Source organism: Frieseomelitta varia, unplaced genomic scaffold (assembly GCF_011392965.1).
Source record: "Frieseomelitta varia isolate USP_RPSP 00005682 unplaced genomic scaffold, Fvar_1.2 scaffold_345, whole genome shotgun sequence".
NCBI lineage: Eukaryota > Metazoa > Arthropoda > Insecta > Hymenoptera > Apidae > Frieseomelitta > Frieseomelitta varia.
Window position 1 is genome coordinate 166,976 of NW_025110085.1, and position 20,186 is coordinate 187,161.

Consider the following 20,186-nt stretch of genomic DNA (forward strand, 5'->3'; position numbering starts at 1 on the left):
CGAAATACGAAGAGGTGGTTCATGCCCGGCCCGCGAGATTTCCGAGTAACCAATCAATTCGAGGAAGTACAATTCCGAGCGTAAAGGGTTAACGACCAAACTCGATCGTCGCTCTTTTCGCGTGTTTCCTGTTGCAAACTCGACCGCCGATCGGCTTTGTCTCGCCGATAAGACACGGTGCACGCTCGCCAGAAGAGAGAAAAAAAAAATAAATAAATAAATAAATAAAATAAAACGAGAAACACGAGGAGAAAGAAAAACAAAATAAAGAGAGAAACATGAAAATAAAAAATCGAATTAAGAAATTCCAAAAGAGAATTGCACCTGTTCCACTGTAAGGTAAACGAGGAGAAGAAGACAACAGGCAGAAATAGTCATCCTGTTATCGACACACACTACCGTGTTGCTTATCGTACCACGGTCAATATTTCATTACTCGCTTCTTTTTCTTTTTTTTTTTTTCTTTTTTTTTGGTTCCCTTCTCTCTCTCTCTCTCTCTCTCTCCCACGTCTCCGATTCCACATCGTTAACTCGCGTTTGCGCGCTCACCGGTGCTCCTCTTATCCCGACTTTATCGGCCGATAACGCCAATCTTGGATTGTATCGGCGATTACGGCGAAAAAGGGAAGTAGAGCGACGCTGCTGGAAGCCGCTCTTCACGCCGATCGAATTCGCTCGGCGAGGAACGAGAGCGGCCGGAGAACGTGCATGGTAACGACCGCAACCTCGTTGCAAAGACGATGTCGATTCTTCATCGCGCGGCTCGTTTCCTTTCGAAATGCACTTGCGCGTCGAACTAAACGATTTTCTAATTGGAATATCAATCAGCGACGGGTGATATCGAATGACGACGTCCGATGGATGGATTTGATAAACGCTAAACGGTAATGACGTTCGAGCAACGAGAACGATTCGTTTCGAAACAGGGAAACGAGTCTCCGGTTTCTGATAATAATCGTTTGGAGAACGTGTTATCGTTTTGTTTGTAAAACGAAGATTTCGTCTTCGTCTCAAAAAGTGTAGACCGATAATTATAAAAATTATATATATATATATATATATTTTTCTATCGATTAATAAATTCGAAACTATTAAAATTTAAACAATTTTTGAAGCAATCTTATTCGACTGGGAACGCTGAATTTCGTTTATTTCATCGTGGATCATATTTTGTTTCAGGCGAGACAACACATTTTATTTAAAACTGTTAAATCATTTCTTCAACTATTTGAATTGCCTCGGATCAAATTAAAATAGTATATAAAATATAGAATAACATGCAACTCTACTCACCACTTGATGCTCTTTTTAATGATGTTGCTAACAATCCTCTGAGATTTTCTAGTGGGTAAAGCAAGAACGTCGTTGCTTCTCTTTTTTCTGGTCCTCTTCTCTCTTACATTCTTCTTCTCTTGTTGAGGAGTTTCTTCCTCGTTTGCTGCCAATTCTTTAGTTTTAGCAGAATTATGAACCCATTCTGCCACATGATCCTGAACTTTTTGATCAGTCGATAATGTAGACTCTGCCTCGAGTTCTTCTTCATTAATAAGTTCGCTAACAGTTGTAGGAGGCCCTACTATTCCAACCTCCATGTGTTCAACAATCTCTACGGACTGTTTGGTTTCAGAATTCCTTCTGGATGATACAGATTCGTTTATTACAAGAACATCTGTATCGTCGTTCACAGTTTCTATCCCGTCATCTTTCTCTGACTCTTTGTCTATTTTTTCTTTAGTCTCTTCATTGCCACTTTTAGTCTCTTCGTTTAAATTTTTAGATTCCGTAGCAATCTGCTGCACCTCCGTCGAACTTAAATTTTCATGCACTACCTTTAATATTTCATTCAGTGTTTCCTCCTCTTCCGAAATTGTATTTTTAATTTCATTAATTTTTACAGTCGAATTTTCTAATTGTTTAGGGCTCTTCTCACTATCCACTTCCTTCAATCTTGCATTCATTGTTACATCTTCTTCTGTATGTTTTTCATTTTCAGGCGCAGCATCCTCAATTTTATTCGAGCTTTCTGAATCCAAATTTGGTTCTTGATTTTTCACTTCAACAACAGCAACTACCTTCAAATCATTCTTGTGAGAATCGTTTGCCTCGGATTTGTTTTTGTCAGAAATATCCGACGTCTCGCTATCTTCTTCTTTCTTTGTGGATGTCGTGGCATCGTTTAACACTTCTTTCTTATCTACAACTTTTATTAAATCCGTATCTTCTACTTTACTCTCTGCCATTTTTTTTATATTAATTTATTTTAGAGATTCATTTGCAACATTTAAACATGCGTAAATATTTGGATAATGACGAATTTTTAAGGTATCTCAAATTCACTGTTATCATGTTACCATATGAGCATATACCGACAATTGGACTATAAACTTTCCTTTTCGAGCCGTATATTATCCATTTGCGTGTTTCAATTACGTTCTGTAAAAAAAATATACATTAACATTACAAACAACTTAATTAAATAGATAACAAATAATTTACATTTTATATTTTATGAATATTCTTTACATAACAGCTTTTATCGACTGAATGTCGGTAAGAGCGGTTACGGAAATACAGATTTACTTGAAAATTTGAGGTTAGAATGGTGTAGCATTCGAGAAAACATTGTAACATCCGAGATATCAATGTATTTAGAATATCGATACTCTATAATTATTTGCAGACTTAGATCTTTGATCATGGTTTATGAATGATGTAAAAGTTTTGAGTATTGAGTTACTCAACGACATTGAACCTTGTAATAATTAACTAATAATTTTCTGCGTAAATGATGTCCCAATATTTGTATCACCATTTCTTCTTGCAGAAACGAAATTCTCCGACAACTTTATGAACAACAGAATTGTAAATTACATCAAAACGTAACTCTAGTTTATTTTTATGCCATCTTTGTCTCATCGCGAAAGGTTATAATAGTTGTATTTAAAATATTATAAATTACCTTCTGTCATATGATTTTCACTTTGTATATCAACGAACGCACTTTATATTCACAACATTAAATACACTGTGAGAATAAATTGTGACATTTGTTTGACTCGAGTTATTTAATGACACTATCGGAGTATAACATTATTGGCCGACACGTTCATAACCTCACTTATTTTCGCCTCCCTAACAATATGATTGCGACAGTGGGCCGAAAATGCACAGGAATGAAAGAAACGGTGACAAATGACAATCTTGGTTGTAATCTCGAATATCAGAATAGGGGGGAGCAAATAGAAAAGGCACAAAAAATACTGCACACTGAAAAAAAGTATGAAGTCACAGGGACGTGTCAAGCCTGTTGTATCTATGTTTTTCTTTTCTCGTCTTTCTCCCTCTCTCTCTTTCTCTCTCTTTCTCTGTTCTTCTATTGTAAAAAAAAGTACTCTTATTTTTACATTATGGCTGACGGTCACGGAAACAATCCGATCAAGACAATATGCCAATGTGCTTAAAAGAAGTTTCCACAGTACCGGAGTAAAACGAGAACACGACCCCGTGGTACGTAAGGCTAGTGACCTCTACCTCTTTGAAGTATGCGTTTATATGTGTATGCATGTATTTCTGTGCGTCACACATTATAGTAAACCGACGGTGCTTACTCTGATTTACCTGCTATTACACGCGTGTCGAACGTTCGCAATTTAAATAGCCGTACGATCGTGCTCTTTGTTCGGGGGAACGTCGCGAAACAACTTGAATCAATCATTGTACATACTAGTGTATTTGCGTCGCATTATGTGGCATTTCGTGCTGAGTGCATCTTCGCGGATTTTTTTGTTCCGACCAATCAAACGCGTTTGCACGTTTCTTTGACAGCAACGCCTTTCGCGAAGGGTGGACGTGATATTAATTGTCACGGTACTCGGCTCGAGTTAATGACACAATTTTTCTATTGGAAAACACTGGAAACGATTCACACGGTAGAAAAATTCTACGTTCTCGCGTAGCACACTATACTCGGACTATTTTTCGTTTGTGGCCAAGCCGCGCGCGCGTGTTCCCAACAAAATGGCCGCCTTACAATATAGCACATATTCTCGTTATTCGCATTTTTTCGTGCATTATACTTTTTCATTTGTGCTTGGCCATCGTTGTTATTCGCAAATATATATTACGGTGGACGTATCGCAACGTACTCGTAAAAATTTACCACTTAATTTGTATCGGTTAACTGAAAATAATTTAAGAGACTCAATAATCAATCTCTCGGTAACACGTGTGATAGTGGCGCCAACTTTGAATTTCACGAGGTAAAACGTATGTAATTTGCAAAATTTACAAATATTCATTTATTCAAGGGGCTGCTACTTTGAAAATAAAAAGGTATTTTTAGTTTCATTTTTATTTCTATTCGTTAACATAATTTGCGCTCTTTGTTATTGTCTAACTATAAAAAAATACATTGAAGATATGTATATTTTAATAAATTAATAATGTTCAATATATAATACGTTGCAAATTCTTATTGGTGTTGCGTCTGTTCGAACTTGACAAACCTTCAATAGTTTTAATTGTTCTTCGTCTGTTCTAACATTTAATGTCTTAATAATTAATAGATAATTCACAAATTCATACGTTTGTTAAAGTATTAAATTGAAACTTGCGACACAGTCAATTTCTACGCTTTACAAACAAGTTGAGAAACGTTGTAATTTCAATACCGTATAATTGAAAATGCATGAATAATAAAATGTATGTGAAATAAATTTTATTTTTCAGTAACAAATTATATTGTGTCATCTTCATGTTATTGATAAATACAGCAAATATGTATACGTTTTCAAGTTGAATTAATTAATAAAAAGGATTATATGGATATCTTTTGAAGAAACGTAAAAAAGATATTGCATTGGTCTCGTATATTTACAGATTATTTATGATTTATAATCAATAATGTCGTACAATATATATATTTATATATATATCAACAAAATAATGTTTTAGTCATTCTTACAAAGCTAATAAAATCTAAAGGCTAAACAGTCAGGGTTGATCTAAAAAGTTGGCTTCTCTCCGCACCGCGAAACTTTCGTTCGTATGGTTACACCTTCGTATTTGCTACCTAATAATAAATAAACAAACAAGTATAAATCTATACATTCCACGTACCACGTGGTGAGTGAGGGTAATGATGATAATTAGCATTGTGAACCACGATCGCAGTGAACACGATGTCGAGCAGCCTCTTTTCAGTCTCTGTCTAAATGCTTCTTAATTATAATAGTTTGCATAAAAATATACAAGATAGTTTTTCCATGATGGAGAATAAATATCACTCGACGTATGTTCGTTTTTAATTTCCGGTAGATAAGATATACGTTTGTGACTTGTAAGAGAGAGTTTGTAAGACTGCTAATAGCAATACAAATCTTTTCTTTTTTTTTTTTTTCCTAGAAAGAAGTATCAAATATATTCGGTCAAAGTCGTCCGCACAAACCCAATTTTTCTTTTTCAAAATCAATTTTCATTCATACGGATATTCCGATGTAAAGTTTCACGCAACGAGGAGAAATATTTGCGAACACACTTCGCCAGATGTTGAAAAAACAATTGAATTGATTCCGGAGGAAAGAGAATTTCCACATTTTATCGAGCACGTTCTTCTTCTGCTCGCGATGTGACATACGCGTTGAATTATTTAGCACGCTCGTTTGACTTCGCACGACAGAGTGACATTTTTCTTATTCATAAATCATGGAAAGTATGATTCGTTAGCAAAACAGAATGATATACGGCAACCTGTTAACTGCAGATCGGGAACGTGTAATCGGACATCGAACGCATCATTTATTTCGGATACGCGCATTAATAATATACAATTCCGTTTGTGGAACCTCGTCCTGTAGAAATGCCGGATTCTCCTTTTGTCATTCCAGTCGTAGTCGAGTTGTTCGAATTCTCTTTGACAACGATCGACTTTCTCGGTGTTTGCCGTCCTTTTGATACATATTTCCTCGCGAATTTAAATAATATCTATGATATCTCATTCGCGTGTTTGATTTTTCCTTTTTTTTTTTTTTTTTTTTCTTTCAATTAACCACTTGCGCTGGCAACTAATTGCGGACCATAACGAGTGACCGAACCGTACACAATAAAATTCGTCGTTTTCTTATCTCGAAGTCGTCGGTATGACATCATAACTTAGAATAGAAATTACTAAGGAGTAATAAATTTATTATCTGTTTCGCCTCGGTTATACTTAAATATACTTGAAACTGTGGAAAATATAACAATTTTGGAACAAAAGATTCTCGACACGTCATTCCAGCGCAAAGAGGTTATTCCCTTGCGCTGGTTTGCGGACCATAACGAGTGACCAAACTGTATACAGTAATTCGTCGCTTTCTTTTCGAACTCGTCGGTACGACATCATAACTTAGAATAGAAATTACCAAGGAGTAATAAATTTATTATTTGTTTCGCCTCAGTTATACTTAAATATACTTGAAACTGTGGAAAATATTACAATTTTGGAACAAAAGATTCTCGACACGTCATTCCAGCGCAAAGAGGTTAATCCCTTGCGCTGGTTTGCGGACCATAACGAGTGACCAAACTGTATACAGTAATTCGTCGCTTTCTTTTCGAACTCGTCGGTATGACATCATAACTTAGAATAGAAATTACTAAGGAGTAATAAATTTATTATTTGTTTCGCTTCGGTTATACATAAATATACTTGAAACTGTGGAAATATTACAATTTTGGAACAAAAAGATTCTCGACGTGCGCGACACGTCATTCCAGCGCAAAGAGGTTAATCCCTTGCGCTGGTTTGCGGACCATAACGAGTGACCAAACCGCGCACAATAATTCGTCGCTTTCTTTGTGAACTCGTCGGTACGATATCACTGGATAGAAATTATTGACAAGTACTGAATCTATTATTATTTGCTTTGCCTATTTTGTTTTACTCAAATATACTTACAAACCGAGGAAATATTACAATTTTGAAACAAAAAATTCTCTTTCCAGCGCAAGAGGTTAACGATCGTCGTCGATGTTTTAAACGAATATCAAACAATTTGTTACCAGTTCAGATGAAATATTAACAACGTTGAACACCGATAACAAATAATTTTGGTAATTACATAATTCGAATGATTTCATTAGCGAGTACTATATAATTCGTCTAGTTCAAAGGTGATCGGACTTGTTTCTTATGGTAAATTAACATTGCAAATCTATATGCTTGATTTACGCGATATCTACATATTTATCGTTATCTTAAATTTACAGTTTACGATTCTAATTTTGATATTCTTCGACAATGTGACAGGATTATTTGATTTGGCGTAATTAAATAAATTTGCTAGCGTGTCTTATCGCGAGGAACTGCTCGGTTAATATTTTATCTGAAATATCGTAAACGAGGTAAAAGAAGTTATAGATCGCGATAAATTTGTTCAATTAAAATTTTATCCAAATATCATCATCGGGATAAAATTATGTCACGACTATTTTTGATGGTATGATCGAAAGATATATATATCTATATATATATATATATATTTTTTTTAATTACACAAATTATCGGCGACAAATACCGAGAAATATTGAATTTGAAGGTTTCGTTTCTCGTGCATAGGTACACTCAATCGTGGATATTTTATTGCACATTTCATGTGCATTTTCACGTGCCCTATGTGTACATTATTACAATGTAAATATTTTCTCTACCTAAATCATCTACCTACATACCTATGCTTTTCCCGTGCTTTTCTTTGCTCGTCGAAATACTTTATCGTTCTCCTCTTTTTAACTATCGAATAGCACCTGTTTCCGCCATTTCAGACGCTCACACTAAGTCATTTCGTTTTCTCCTTATCCTTTCTCGATACCTAGTCGTGATTGTTAAATAATGACATGACACTTGCTAGTTTGCCTGGATCGAGTTTACATGCGAGAAGTAAAACAAAATTAATTCTCTCGAGCAAAATTGTGATGACACTTTTGAGATGAGACATTTAAGATTTGATAAGGTTATTTTAGCACAACTATATTTCCTTATTTAACACTAGAACTACCGACTTACGTATAAAATTTCCATCAGAGACACTAAACGAAAAAAAAAAAAAAACAACAGAAAAGCTGCGTGGTAACAATAATTTTTTAGAATAAATTTTTATCTCTATATTTTACAAAAAAAAATCATTTAAATCTTCCTTATTTAACACTAGAACTACCGACTTACGTATGAAATTTCCATCAGAGACACTAAATAAAAAAAAAAAACAACAACAGAAAAGCTAACAATAACTTTTTAGAATAAATTTTTATCTCTATATTTTACAAAAAAATCATTTAAATCTCTGAGAATAGTTTCGTGTTCCAACAAAAATTATAAACTCGGTCGTTTTGAGCACTTTGGTAGTTCTAGTGTTAATTTGACAATTAACGAAACAAGATCGAACAAAGATGATGAATTTCTCTTCAGTTTCTCACAATCAGTATCAATTCAGTTTCTATTTGCAGTTTATATCTTAAAAATTTGCCTACACGTTGTACAATCCGTACAAGCTATCTCCTTATCTAACGGAGAAATAAATAAAATCGTGGATTTTTAAATATTCTGTTTTTAAAATATTTCCCTCTCGTTTTCCTATTATTACCAAGTTGCCAACAAATTATATAACGAACGATGCAACTTTTTATGCTTCCTCGATCAATATTCATCGTCCCTCCTTCACGGTGTTTAATTTATGCGCAAGTTAAATTATTATCAAGAGTATCGCAACAAAACTGGTTCACGACGGGACATAGACTTTGACGGATATAGACTATAAAAATTGATCTGACCTAATTAGCTCGTGGCAATACATTGAGTTCCATCGTGACGAGCGATGCAAGAGCATATCAGGCTCTATTGATTTTTCTTTTCCCTATGCTTTTAAAATAATCCCTTCTCCATTCTTCGTCCATTATCTTCATATAAATTGATTCAATATTCAATCAATTTTTTTTTTTCTACTCGACAACTCTTTCGCAATAATCGCATTTTCATAGCCGAGATTATTCGCTCTCTCGTTCATTTGCATAGACGTTTAGTGGTATGATCCGGCATGTTTTACTTGTTGCGTGTAAACTCGATTTAGATACAGTTTGCTTCGTTATTGTGTGTCAGTGTCTCTCCTTGTTGACAGGATCGTGAGAATAGCAGTCACGATCGCCGTGACGATCCACACGAGAAAATAATAATCGAATTATAAAAAACTATTGCACGTTCCATATCGCTTGTTACATTGCGTGCACGTATTATCACGTACGTATGTATGTATGTATGTATATATGTGCTACTTTGCTCGGCAAAATAGTTGTTCGTTGCAATGCGAAATAATATTGCAACGACGGGTCGGGCGCAACAACAATATCAAAATCAACCGCAAGGGAAACAGCGACAAGAAGCCACGAAAATTAATTGCACAGATTCGAACGATCAACGAGAATCATCCGGCACGTTCAACCCTCTATAATCTCGGCGCTGATATTTTCAAGTCCAATTTTACACCGCTATCAAATAATTTACTCGCAACTTGCAATGCTTGCAATTCCCAATTTTCTTCTCGTACCATAGAGGGGTTGGACGAACAATTCTGGTTGTTGGTTTCGATAGTAAAAAATATTAACTCTGGCTAGTAGTAACAATGGATCAACACATTAGAAACTAAAAACAATTCGTCTCGCTGGTTCAATACGGGTAATAAACCATGATAATAACTTTCGAAGCGTGCGGCAACGTGAATCGACGTTATTCGAAACGAAACAGTGATCTCGCTGTGCTCTAGAGACAACGCGCATCTTTATACAGCTTTACCTACATTGATATCCTACTAGCATCCCATCGGAATTCCATGAAATTACGTTCGTATGATACATTGCACAATCATTTCTTCGCAAGATAGGCACGCGGGTTTTATTTACATTCTGCATTTCGATCCGCGCTCCCATCTTTTACGCCTTAGAACCTCGATACCCTATCGGCTAGCGGTTAAATACCTTCTGCTACTTGCTACTAATCGGATCGATCTATTTCTTCTAAAGGAACGAATGAGTCACGTACCGTTTTATCGTTTCACAGAGAACAGAGGCCGGCCGAGCCTTTGCCTTGCTCTGACGTTGGCAAATTTTTATCACGGCGTACAGAGATATGTGACAATTTCTTTTTTTTTCGTAAAAGAAAGAAAGAAAGAAAAACCATCGACGAAATAAATTAGTGAAAGATTGCGAAGGCGAAAATTTTCGTCTCGTCACGGCGTTCGCACGCAGTTATTGCACGCATATATGCTCGTCGATGAACTCTCCGAGGGAAAATTATTGCACAATGACGCTTTCGTCCAAGAAATGTACGACAAAAGTAATTTGCAGAAATTATTGTAGAACAATATCACGAAAAACTTCGAGAAATCATCTGTTCAACGAACGATACCTATTGATTGACACAACGAGCGTGGTGTTTTTCGTACAACAAGACGGAAAGAGTCGGGAACTCTATGGAAAATGACTACGTACACGCAAAAAGAGGCTTCTACAAACGGACTCACGACGAAGAGAGAAATAGAAACAGACAGAGAGAGAGAGAGAGAGAGGGCAAATCTCTCTATAGAGAGGAAATCACGGTGAGTGCAGGCAGCAGTAGCGACTCTCTGCCGTGAGGGGCACAGGAAATCAACGCGGTAATGATGATCAAAGCTATGGTCTTTGACGAAGAGTATCCCGGCGAGAGTAGGTCGAAGAGAATGTTCAACGTCTGCTGTCTACGGCCCTTGGCTTTTGATTGAACCCTCTCTTCTCGCGTCGTTTGCTCCTTCTCGGAGGATTTGAAAGCTCCTTCTCGTCAGCGAGAAGAATCCTCTTCCTTCTTGTACTAGGACTGCGGTCAGGCTCAAGGTCACAGTGGTCAGGACGCTAAAGTGGTCCTGTGCCAGGAGGCGTGCTGATGCTGGTGCTGATGTTGCTGGTGATTGTGATTATGATTATGATGCTGATGCTGATGCTGATGCTGACGATTTTGCTGTTGATTTTGATGCTGTTGCTGGTGATTGTGATGCTGGTGCTGATACTGTTGATATGCTTGCTGCTGCTGCTGCTGCTGTTGTAGTTGTTGTTGTTGTTGTTGTTGTTGTTGTTGTTGTTGTTGTTGTAGTAGTTGTTGTTGCTGCTGTTGTTGTTGTTGCTGCTGCTGCTGCTGCTGTGGCCTCTTCTGACTGCAAATCAGAAAAAAAAACAGGATGTACGATTACTCTCAGAATGTCGACTGAATTCCTACACGGGTACTCAAGATGCGTAGGCATTCTACTGGCCGTGATTCTACTTGCGACAATGAGCCGCGCAAGCCAGCTCAAGCGAAAATACCAGTTTATAATTATAGGCGTGCGGCAAGTGGTTTATATTGCTACGTTCTATCCTTTTTTTGCACGACAATGCTTGAAAGAAACGCGAAAAAGAAATAGCTCGATTGAATCAAGGTGGAATCACTGGGGATATTATATATCAATCGTGGGTAGGAAACTTCTTTTTGCAAGTTTGCCGGTTGGAGCTGTAACAGAATATTCGCTGCTCGTGCCTCTAAATATGTAACACACTCTTTCGCAATGTAACACGCAGAGACACTGGTAACCTGGTGCATATTGCATGACAGACAGAGAGCTGCCGGACGAAATAATTCCAGGCTCGAAGTATAGTGAGCTGAGGTGAATCTTCGCGACGTGGAGCGTGGTCACGTCGCGTGTGCAAAACGTCGAATAGAGCGGAGCGTGACCAGTAAGCGTGTAAGCACATTTTTTTTTTTTTTTTTCTCTCTCCATCGACCCTGAACGAATTCTACTGTAACAGCTTTTATTATCGTGGCTTTTATTATCGTTGCTCGCTGCCGCGGGCACAATGGATTGTACAAAGCACGAGCTTGCAAAACTTCTATCGACGCACGAGAACAGCGGAGGAGAGAAGGATGCTTTTCTGATAAGAAAAAATTCGTACGTTGCCCGAGTTGAACGCACGATGTTGTGTAATTGGACGTTGTAAGAGGGAGGAGCAGCCACATTTTTACATTTAATTATTATCAAATGGGAGAAATATGTAAAATAAATGGCCTCGATCTTACGATAATATAACGCGAGACATTTGCATGTACATATTTGTCGCGTTGAAATTCCAAATGACATACTTTTTGCGGTACGAAACTGTACATGTGCGTGCGATTCAGCAAGTCATAAAAACTGCACGACCTTCGGCTAAAAATGACACACGACGTATTATTATTATTATCATTATTATTATTATTATTATTATTATTATTATTACTCGCTGAAAAGTTCTAAAACGCGCAATACACGCAAACTTGGTCGACGTGAGGAAAGATTTTCAATTTTTTTCTTTTTCTCTCTCTTTTCTTTTTTTCTTCTAGATTTATACGCACTCTCGCGAAAATATAAGGAATTGATCGCGAAATAACGCACCATTTTCTCTCGATTACATGGTTTCACGAACATGTACGCGAGGTGAAGTATCAGGTGCATAAATCGACGATTAAATAGACGGGAAATTTATGCCCTAATAAAATCATAAACGTTGTTGCTGCGATAAAAGTTTGTACTCCTAGAATTTCATATACATCTACAACGTTCAGTACGTACACCAGAGAATTTTATGTATATTTACAACGTTCAGTACGTTGTAATTATTTAACGAGAAAATTGCTCGGATATTTTTATCTAAATTTCTTAAATTTACATTGTACACTTATGATCGTACATTTGCTATTTTCTTCTAGCTCCTACAAGGACGAAAATACTTCTTGCTAACAAAGTTATTTTGAAATTTTAATAACATTGACTTGAATAATATCGACTCGCTATTTTTAACGTAGCTAAAATTGTAAACTTTCCAACATCGTATCGTATTAAGCAATTAAAGTTGAACATATACTTTTAAAACGATCGATAATGTTTGTTTAATTTTGGAATCTCGTAATTTCTTCTAAATGTGTTCCAAATACTAAACACACTAAATAAATATGTAAATGAAATTTCGTTCGTGTAGACTTTACTTGCTAAACTATGACATAAGATACAGTTTGAATACATAATTCATTCTACATTCGGATAATCGAAGTTCGAACGATCGGCTTGCTCTACCGTACATGAATTATATATATATACAAATATCTGTTACACGTTATTCTCGACAAATCTGTATTTCATTCAAACACGACTGTTCACACATTTACTTGAAACTAACAGATGATTAAATATATTGTATATACTCGTGTCCCGTGTTCTCGTCAGTTTTCAACAAACTTACATTGGAACACTGTGCATTATCGATGTCAAGCGTCACCACAAATGCGAATCAGATGGCAATAGTGGCCATTTCGAATATTTATTACAACCCCATGACACGGTTTGCTTTTTAACAAGCTTTCTAACACCTCCCCCCCCAAGAGACAAAGGAGAAAATCGAACGTGCATTTTCATGCTTCATTCAACTAACTTTAATACTCGCTTTTATCAAACGAGTCGTTAAGTTGTTAAATGTTTTTATTGTTTCATAAATCAATATTTAATCAACTTAAGTTAATGCTCGTGTTTTCACGTTGCATTTAATAAAAAAAAAAAAAATGCATGACGTGATTATTATGCACGATACGGATCAAACGTGCGAATAAAAATTATTGTTGCCTCCTGCACATTTGTATATATAAATACACGCAGTTTAATTTGAAATTTCATCGATCGAAACACGTACTCTACAGGCTTTCCGAAGCGTCGCGATTTTAACTTTCGATTTATGATTCTGTCGGGAAGCTCTGCGCCTTTAGTTCGTTCGCGGTAATATTGCGGATAATAACGGAGGAATAATCATCAGGGCCGGGGGTTGGTGTAACCCTTTCGGTTGGACGATCGATCCTGAATAATTCAATTAAAACGAGAAGGAAAACGAACGCCCGGTGTCTGCGCTCTACTCTCCACGACGATGTATCATAAAACGACGACGAAAGAGAGTGGAAAAACGATCGCGGAGTGCACGTTCGACGATCGGAATTAACATTCGATAGACGAGACGCCGCACGTCGCGTCTCGCCGCCGACCAATCGGAAACGCGCGCCAGTTTATACATAGGTAGCAATAATGTCCGTCCCCTCCCGCTCCGATCAAGCCTCGACACAGACGTAATATCGACGAAAACGAGATTATATTCCGATGAATCGTAATTGCGTTGAAATGCAAATTAACCGGCCTGGTGCTTGCAATAGCCGGCAATTACCAACGCGACAGTACTCGCGATCCGGGAGGTTTTCACCGTTACTTTTTCGTCGTCTCTTTGCTTCCTTCGTCGAATTTGCACGTATTTCGCGTATCGCCGGCAACGAGACAATGGTCAATAGTCGTTAATTTCATTGGCTGAGAATTAAGTACTTTTCTCTTGGCGTTTAATAAGTTTGTTATCAGTTTGTTATTGCATGTGATGAGGGGTAGGAGGAAAATAAGTGGAATCGTATTTTGTTTTTTGCATTTGAAACACGAGGATCGAGTGATTGACACGAGTTTCAACAACCTCTTGCGCTGGGAAACTGGTTTGCGGACCATAACGAGTGACCGAACCGTGTATACAACAATTCGTCACTTTCTTTCCCTTTTGAATTCGTCAGTGGACGACATCACTGGATGGAAATTATTAAAAAGTAATAAACTTATCATTTGTTTCGTCTGGGTTACACTTAAATATACTTATAACTGAGAAAACGTTCCAAATTTGGGCCAAATATTGTCGAAATGCGCTTAATCTCCTGCGCTAGTAACTGATTGCGGACCATAACGAGTGACCGAACCGTGTATACAACAATTCGTCACTTTCTATTTCTTTTCAACTCGTCGGTATGACATCACTGGATGGAAATTATTAAAAAGTAATAAACTTATCATTTGTTTCGTCTGGGTTATACCTAAATATACTTATAACTGAGAAGATGTTGCAATTTTGGATCAAAATATTGTCAAAGTGCGCTTAACCTCTTGCGCTGGAAACTGGTTCGCGGACCATAACGAGTGGCCAAGCCGTATACAATAATTCGTCTTCTTTTTGAATTCATCGATATATCACTGAACAGAAATTGCTAAGAAATAATTACTAAAATGTAATTTATTATTTGTTTCGACTGAGTTACATTTAAATGTACTTAAAAACTGAGAAAATGTTGCAATTTGAGGTTAACCCCTTGCGCTGGCAACTGATTGCGGACCATAACGAGTGGCCAAGCCGTATACAATAATTCGTCTTCTTTTTGAATTCATCGATATATCACTGAACAGAAATTGCTAAGAAATAATTACTAAAAAGTAATTTATTATTTGTTTCGACTGAGTTACATTTAAATGTACTTAAAAACTGAGAAAATGTTGCAATTTGAGGTTAACCTCTTGCGCTGGCAACTGATTGCGGACCATAACGAGTGACCGAACCGTGTATACAACAATTCGTCACTTTCCATTTCTTTTCAACTCGTCGGTATGACATCACTGGATGGAAATTATTAAAAAGTAATAACCTTATCATTTGTTTCGTCTGGATTACATTTAAATATATTTAAAACTGTGAAAATTTTGCAATTTGCGACAAAATATTCTCGACGTGCGTGGCACGTCATTCCAGCGCAAGAGGTTAATTGAAACAAGGTCGCAAGGTTTTCCATCCGCGGGTGATAACACGCTCAAATTTGTCACGACGGGAGATAATTGGAAAGAAATCGTTTCGATAATTGCTCGTCGAGTGACCACGTGGACACGACGACGTAGATGACTCGATTTATCCACGCGTCAATGCACATGTTGGAATAAAAAGCGAGATACAGTCACGCGGTGCTAATTTGGGACGAATCGGGAACAATCGCGATTATTATCGATTACATTACTAATTAATATTAATATTAATTCGTGTCTCTGCAGTCCGATAATAAATTAATCGTGTTCTTAACAACATCGATACGACATTATTGATAATAACACAGACGTCCAATAAAACTGATTAACTTAAGTAGCCTCTTAAGAGTATCTTAATAGTATCAGTTTCAAGAATATTGCAAAAGGGAGGGACTATCGTGAAAACAAAAACGAACAGGCAATTTTGGTTGAGTTTCAAGACTTTGTTGGATCATCGACGGCTCTTTAGATAGAACTTGAACGTCACGCGAGTGTGCGATGACTCTAACAGGTTACTCTTGAACATTTTTCGATTTATACTATAATATCGATCCATCCATTTCCGAAAATAACGTTAATCGCTCCTTTGTTTCGACCAAACGAGCCCAAAGATGGAAAAGTTTTTAATCAGATCAGAATTTTCAGACGCGAGAGAGAGAAACCAAACAAGATTAGACGAGGTAATTGAATTTTCTTACGTGCGCGAAGAACTAACTGCTAACGGCGACTTAAGGTTAAAATCACGTCATTCTCGGTTCGAGAAATCTTATTAACTTCACTGCGCGCCAACTCCTATGTCCAAAGCCTACGCTACAGATAAGTATAGTCGCGGTTAAATTATCGACGGGCCGGTGCCTGTCAAACGAAACAGCGACATTTTCGTTCTATCGTCGACTTGATCGAGAAAGTTGCTCGCGCTCGTATTTCGTTTCAAGGCTCGCGCGAAACCTCTCGATTATGTATCGGGGGCTTGAGCATCCTAATTGAGTATTAAACTGCAGGTTGCGCGGCAAATCGCGCGTAAAAAGCGCGAGCGGGAGAGAAAAAAAAAAGATGAAGAAAAGAAACCAGAACGACACGGCGTTGAAATAAGAGCTTGTCTTGATCGCCTGTCTGACGATGCCCGATGATCTCCGTCCGGTTTTGGGAAACGTAACGATCAATTACCACCGATCTCGTAACGAGTTTATGAAAGTATATTTATAAAACTAGAAAAACGCTCTCATATGCTACGAAATGAAAGAACGAAGAGAGTGTTTCATTCACGGCGTGAAATATGCGCGCATGTGTGAATGAATCATCGTTGTATTCGTTTCAGCGGCGATCGAAACGACGAGATTATCTCGTAAACGTTTTTTTTTTTTTTTTTAAATACAGTTTGTATATCGTCGATTACAAGTATACGCGCACTGCTGGCGTATGTGTGTGTGTGTGTGTGTGTGTGTGTTTCGTATCGTGACAGGCTGTCTCGTGAATACCCCGTTCGACTAATAATAACCTACAGTAAGAGAACTTCGCAATAAAAAGCTGCTTCGCGTAGAATGCAACACGATGTTTAATTTATGCAATGTCGGATGTATCCACGCTACGATTCCAACCGGCGAACGCTCGACTTTTCCCCGAGTTGAACAACCCAAGCAGTACACTACCGTGTCCCGATCGGTTCAATAAGGGGATGTTCTGGTGATCCGGCTTGGAAAAATCGACTTTCTAGGGGATTTTTTTCCTAATTCTTCGACACCATGACACACTTTGGTATGTAGTTAAATTCGTACTTAAAGAGTATTTACAATTTTCTTTTACTCAAGTAATCGAACGATTTTTCTCTATCTACGATTTCCCTGTATAATTTTTATAATTTTAATATTGCATAAAACTCGTTTCGAAATGGAATATTCAATCTTGTTATCTAATAGAGACTCGTCTGGGAACCGACGAAAAATTTCGGAATTAATTAGTTGCGCTTTGACTCCATCGAGCTCTCCATTCTCTACACTTTGAACAACCCACGATAATATTCATCGAAAACGATTATCGATCGTCCGCAGGTAATTTTCCATAGGCATCAGCCATGTGAAGACAGTGTAGATAATATCAAAGACCGTGTCCCTTAAGAATTCGTTTCTACGCTTATTGTTAAGGGGGTATTCTGGTAATCGACTTTCTTTGGGACTTTTTTCTAAGGAAACCATGATACATTTTGGTACGCAGTTTTCGCACACAGATTTATTCATACTTAAAGCGTATCTACAATTTTCTTTTTAGCGAAATTAATGAAAGTTGTGGAAATTATATAGCCTTAAGTGAAGCATGTTTTTGAAAACGGGTTCGAATGGCTGACGTGATCCCGGTTCATCTGGTTATTTGAAACTAAAAGACCAGAATGCATCTTAATTAGTATAAATATGGCTATCGAATGAATCACAGAAACGGCGAAATTTCGAAAATTTAAAAAAATGGCAGCATTTTGAAGTTAGAATATCGATTTTCCTTGTGCTTTTTGTCTTTTGGGTTGTAAAAAAAAAATAGAAAAAAGCATCAGATTTTGAAATCCGTGGTTCACGCGATAAAGGTACATCCGGTGAAGATCTCCTCCAAATTTCAAGTCAATCGATCAACTGAAACATGAGATATCAGCCAGTTCAAAAAGTATGGATCTGAGAAAAACACATTTGAAGTTCTTGTTACCCGTTGTACAAACATATTCATACTTACGATCAATCAAGCAGTACAGAAAATAAAATATTATAAAATAATAACAATATAAAAATAAATAATATTATAAAATAAAATATTTTTTGTGAAAAGCACGTTTGAAGTTCTTGTTACCCGTTGCACAAAGATATTCATACTTACGTACACCGTTTCATTTAAACATCTGTAACTTTGCTAATTTTACGAATTCGAACAAATCCCTTTGCACAGAACATTTTCGAAAGCATACACTTTGAGAAAATGTAAAACAAAACAATTGATTCTTTTACGCTGGATTACCAGAATACCTTAATGAATTCTCGATCGAAGAATCGCATGAAACATACGGAGAGGGCGTATGTTTTCTTTTTTCTATTTTTTTTTTTTTTTGCCCCCGTCTCCCTGACGGGAGATTCGCTCGCGAGAATCTCGATGAATCAGCGATCGATCGGCATTCGTATTCGATCGGCTGGAAAGCATCTGTGCGCGCGTTCTTTCTCTTTTTTCCCAAACGACACGGAAGTGAAAAAAGTTGTTCCATCCAGCCAGAGTAAGTACTCACGTGTTTCTGTTCGTATGACTTTATCCTCCTATAACGACTTTCGAGTTACTTAATTAGCCAATTACGTCGTATGACATTTCGCAATTTTGCTTTTTCATTTCGATGGACGTCGAATATATAATGGATTTAATTTCTGCGAATGACGATGGAGATGTACGTAGATATTTAAATGTCGGGTCATGCGTCATTTAAATATCGAATTATACGTATACAACATATGTATAAATATATATAATACATATGCAAATCAATACAATGTAATGTGTATATCATCAAATTATATAAATTAAATCAAATCGATAATATACGTATAATATTATATATATAAATCGAGTACACAAATCAATAATATACGTATATCACCAAACCATAATACAAATCAAATTAAATCAATAACATTAAATCATACAAATCAATAATGTACATATACTATACATTTTTTAATATACATATTTTATAGAAATGCATATATATATCTAAAATATATTACACATATATTATAGAAATGCATATATAAAAAATATATTACACATATATTATAGAAATCCATATATATAAAATATATTATACATATATTATAGAAATGCATACATATAAAACAAGTTGGTCCAATTCGAGTTACTTTGTTACATTTTTGCTAAATATCTCAATCAAGAATGCATTATTCGCACATATTGAGTCGGAGGGATATCGAACGACGACTCAGGTCGTGTAATTCACATTTGGAAATTCGAACGTAACAAGAAGAAACTGAATTTACCGACGATTTGACTATAGTTCCGTGCTTTCCCGAAGCTCGTGCATATTTATGGAGGAAGCGAAACGCAAGATCGCCCGGTGGTAACTCGATCATCTCTGACGAGCACGCCTAATTGAGAAAGAATACACGTGATTGTGTTTTAAACTTATTTAAACCGTTGGCAGGTGTACAACGTCAATCGCCATTTCGTTATTAATCTCCCTACTGGTGCGATAATAATTGAATATTTCAAATTGACAAATTTGATTTTCTATCAAATTAATTTCAAAAGTTTCTTATTTTATTATATCCGGTGTATTTTATACCTTTTATTACGTTATTCATTGATTTAAATCGTATTAAATTGTCTCCTATGTTAAAATTTGACAATGTAAGAAGACCTTTGTTTCATAATCGGCTACCGATATTAGTTATACGATACAGTTATTTAAAAATATTAGTATATATTTCAAATGTTTCTTATTTT

At 36.6% G+C, this 20,186-nt stretch overlaps 2 protein-coding genes across 3 annotated transcripts in view; both read right to left on the reverse strand.

The window, feature by feature from the left end:
• LOC122530525 (myotubularin-related protein DDB_G0290005-like) overlaps positions 1–4,002 on the reverse strand; it is a 42,524-nt gene extending 38,522 nt beyond the window's left edge. The window contains exons 1-2 of one of the 2 annotated variants that reach the window (XM_043657567.1): positions 3,725–4,002; positions 1,294–2,433 (exon numbers count right to left, since the gene is read on the reverse strand). In XM_043657567.1, coding sequence (XP_043513502.1) covers positions 1,294–2,240 — 947 coding nt within the window. In that variant the 5' untranslated portion in view covers positions 2,241–2,433; positions 3,725–4,002. Of the gene's footprint in view, positions 1–1,293; positions 2,434–2,959 lie in introns of both variants that reach the window. The other variant, XM_043657566.1, reaches the window with a different exon arrangement.
• Positions 4,003–10,142: 6,140 nt separating this feature from the next.
• The window catches only part of LOC122530509, a 36,605-nt gene continuing 26,561 nt past the window's right edge, over positions 10,143–20,186 (reverse strand). The window contains exons 3-4 of the mRNA XM_043657538.1: positions 11,157–11,213; positions 10,143–11,093 (exon numbers count right to left, since the gene is read on the reverse strand). Coding sequence (XP_043513473.1) covers positions 10,907–11,093; positions 11,157–11,213 — 244 coding nt within the window. The 3' untranslated portion in view covers positions 10,143–10,906. The remainder of the gene's footprint in view (positions 11,094–11,156; positions 11,214–20,186) is intronic.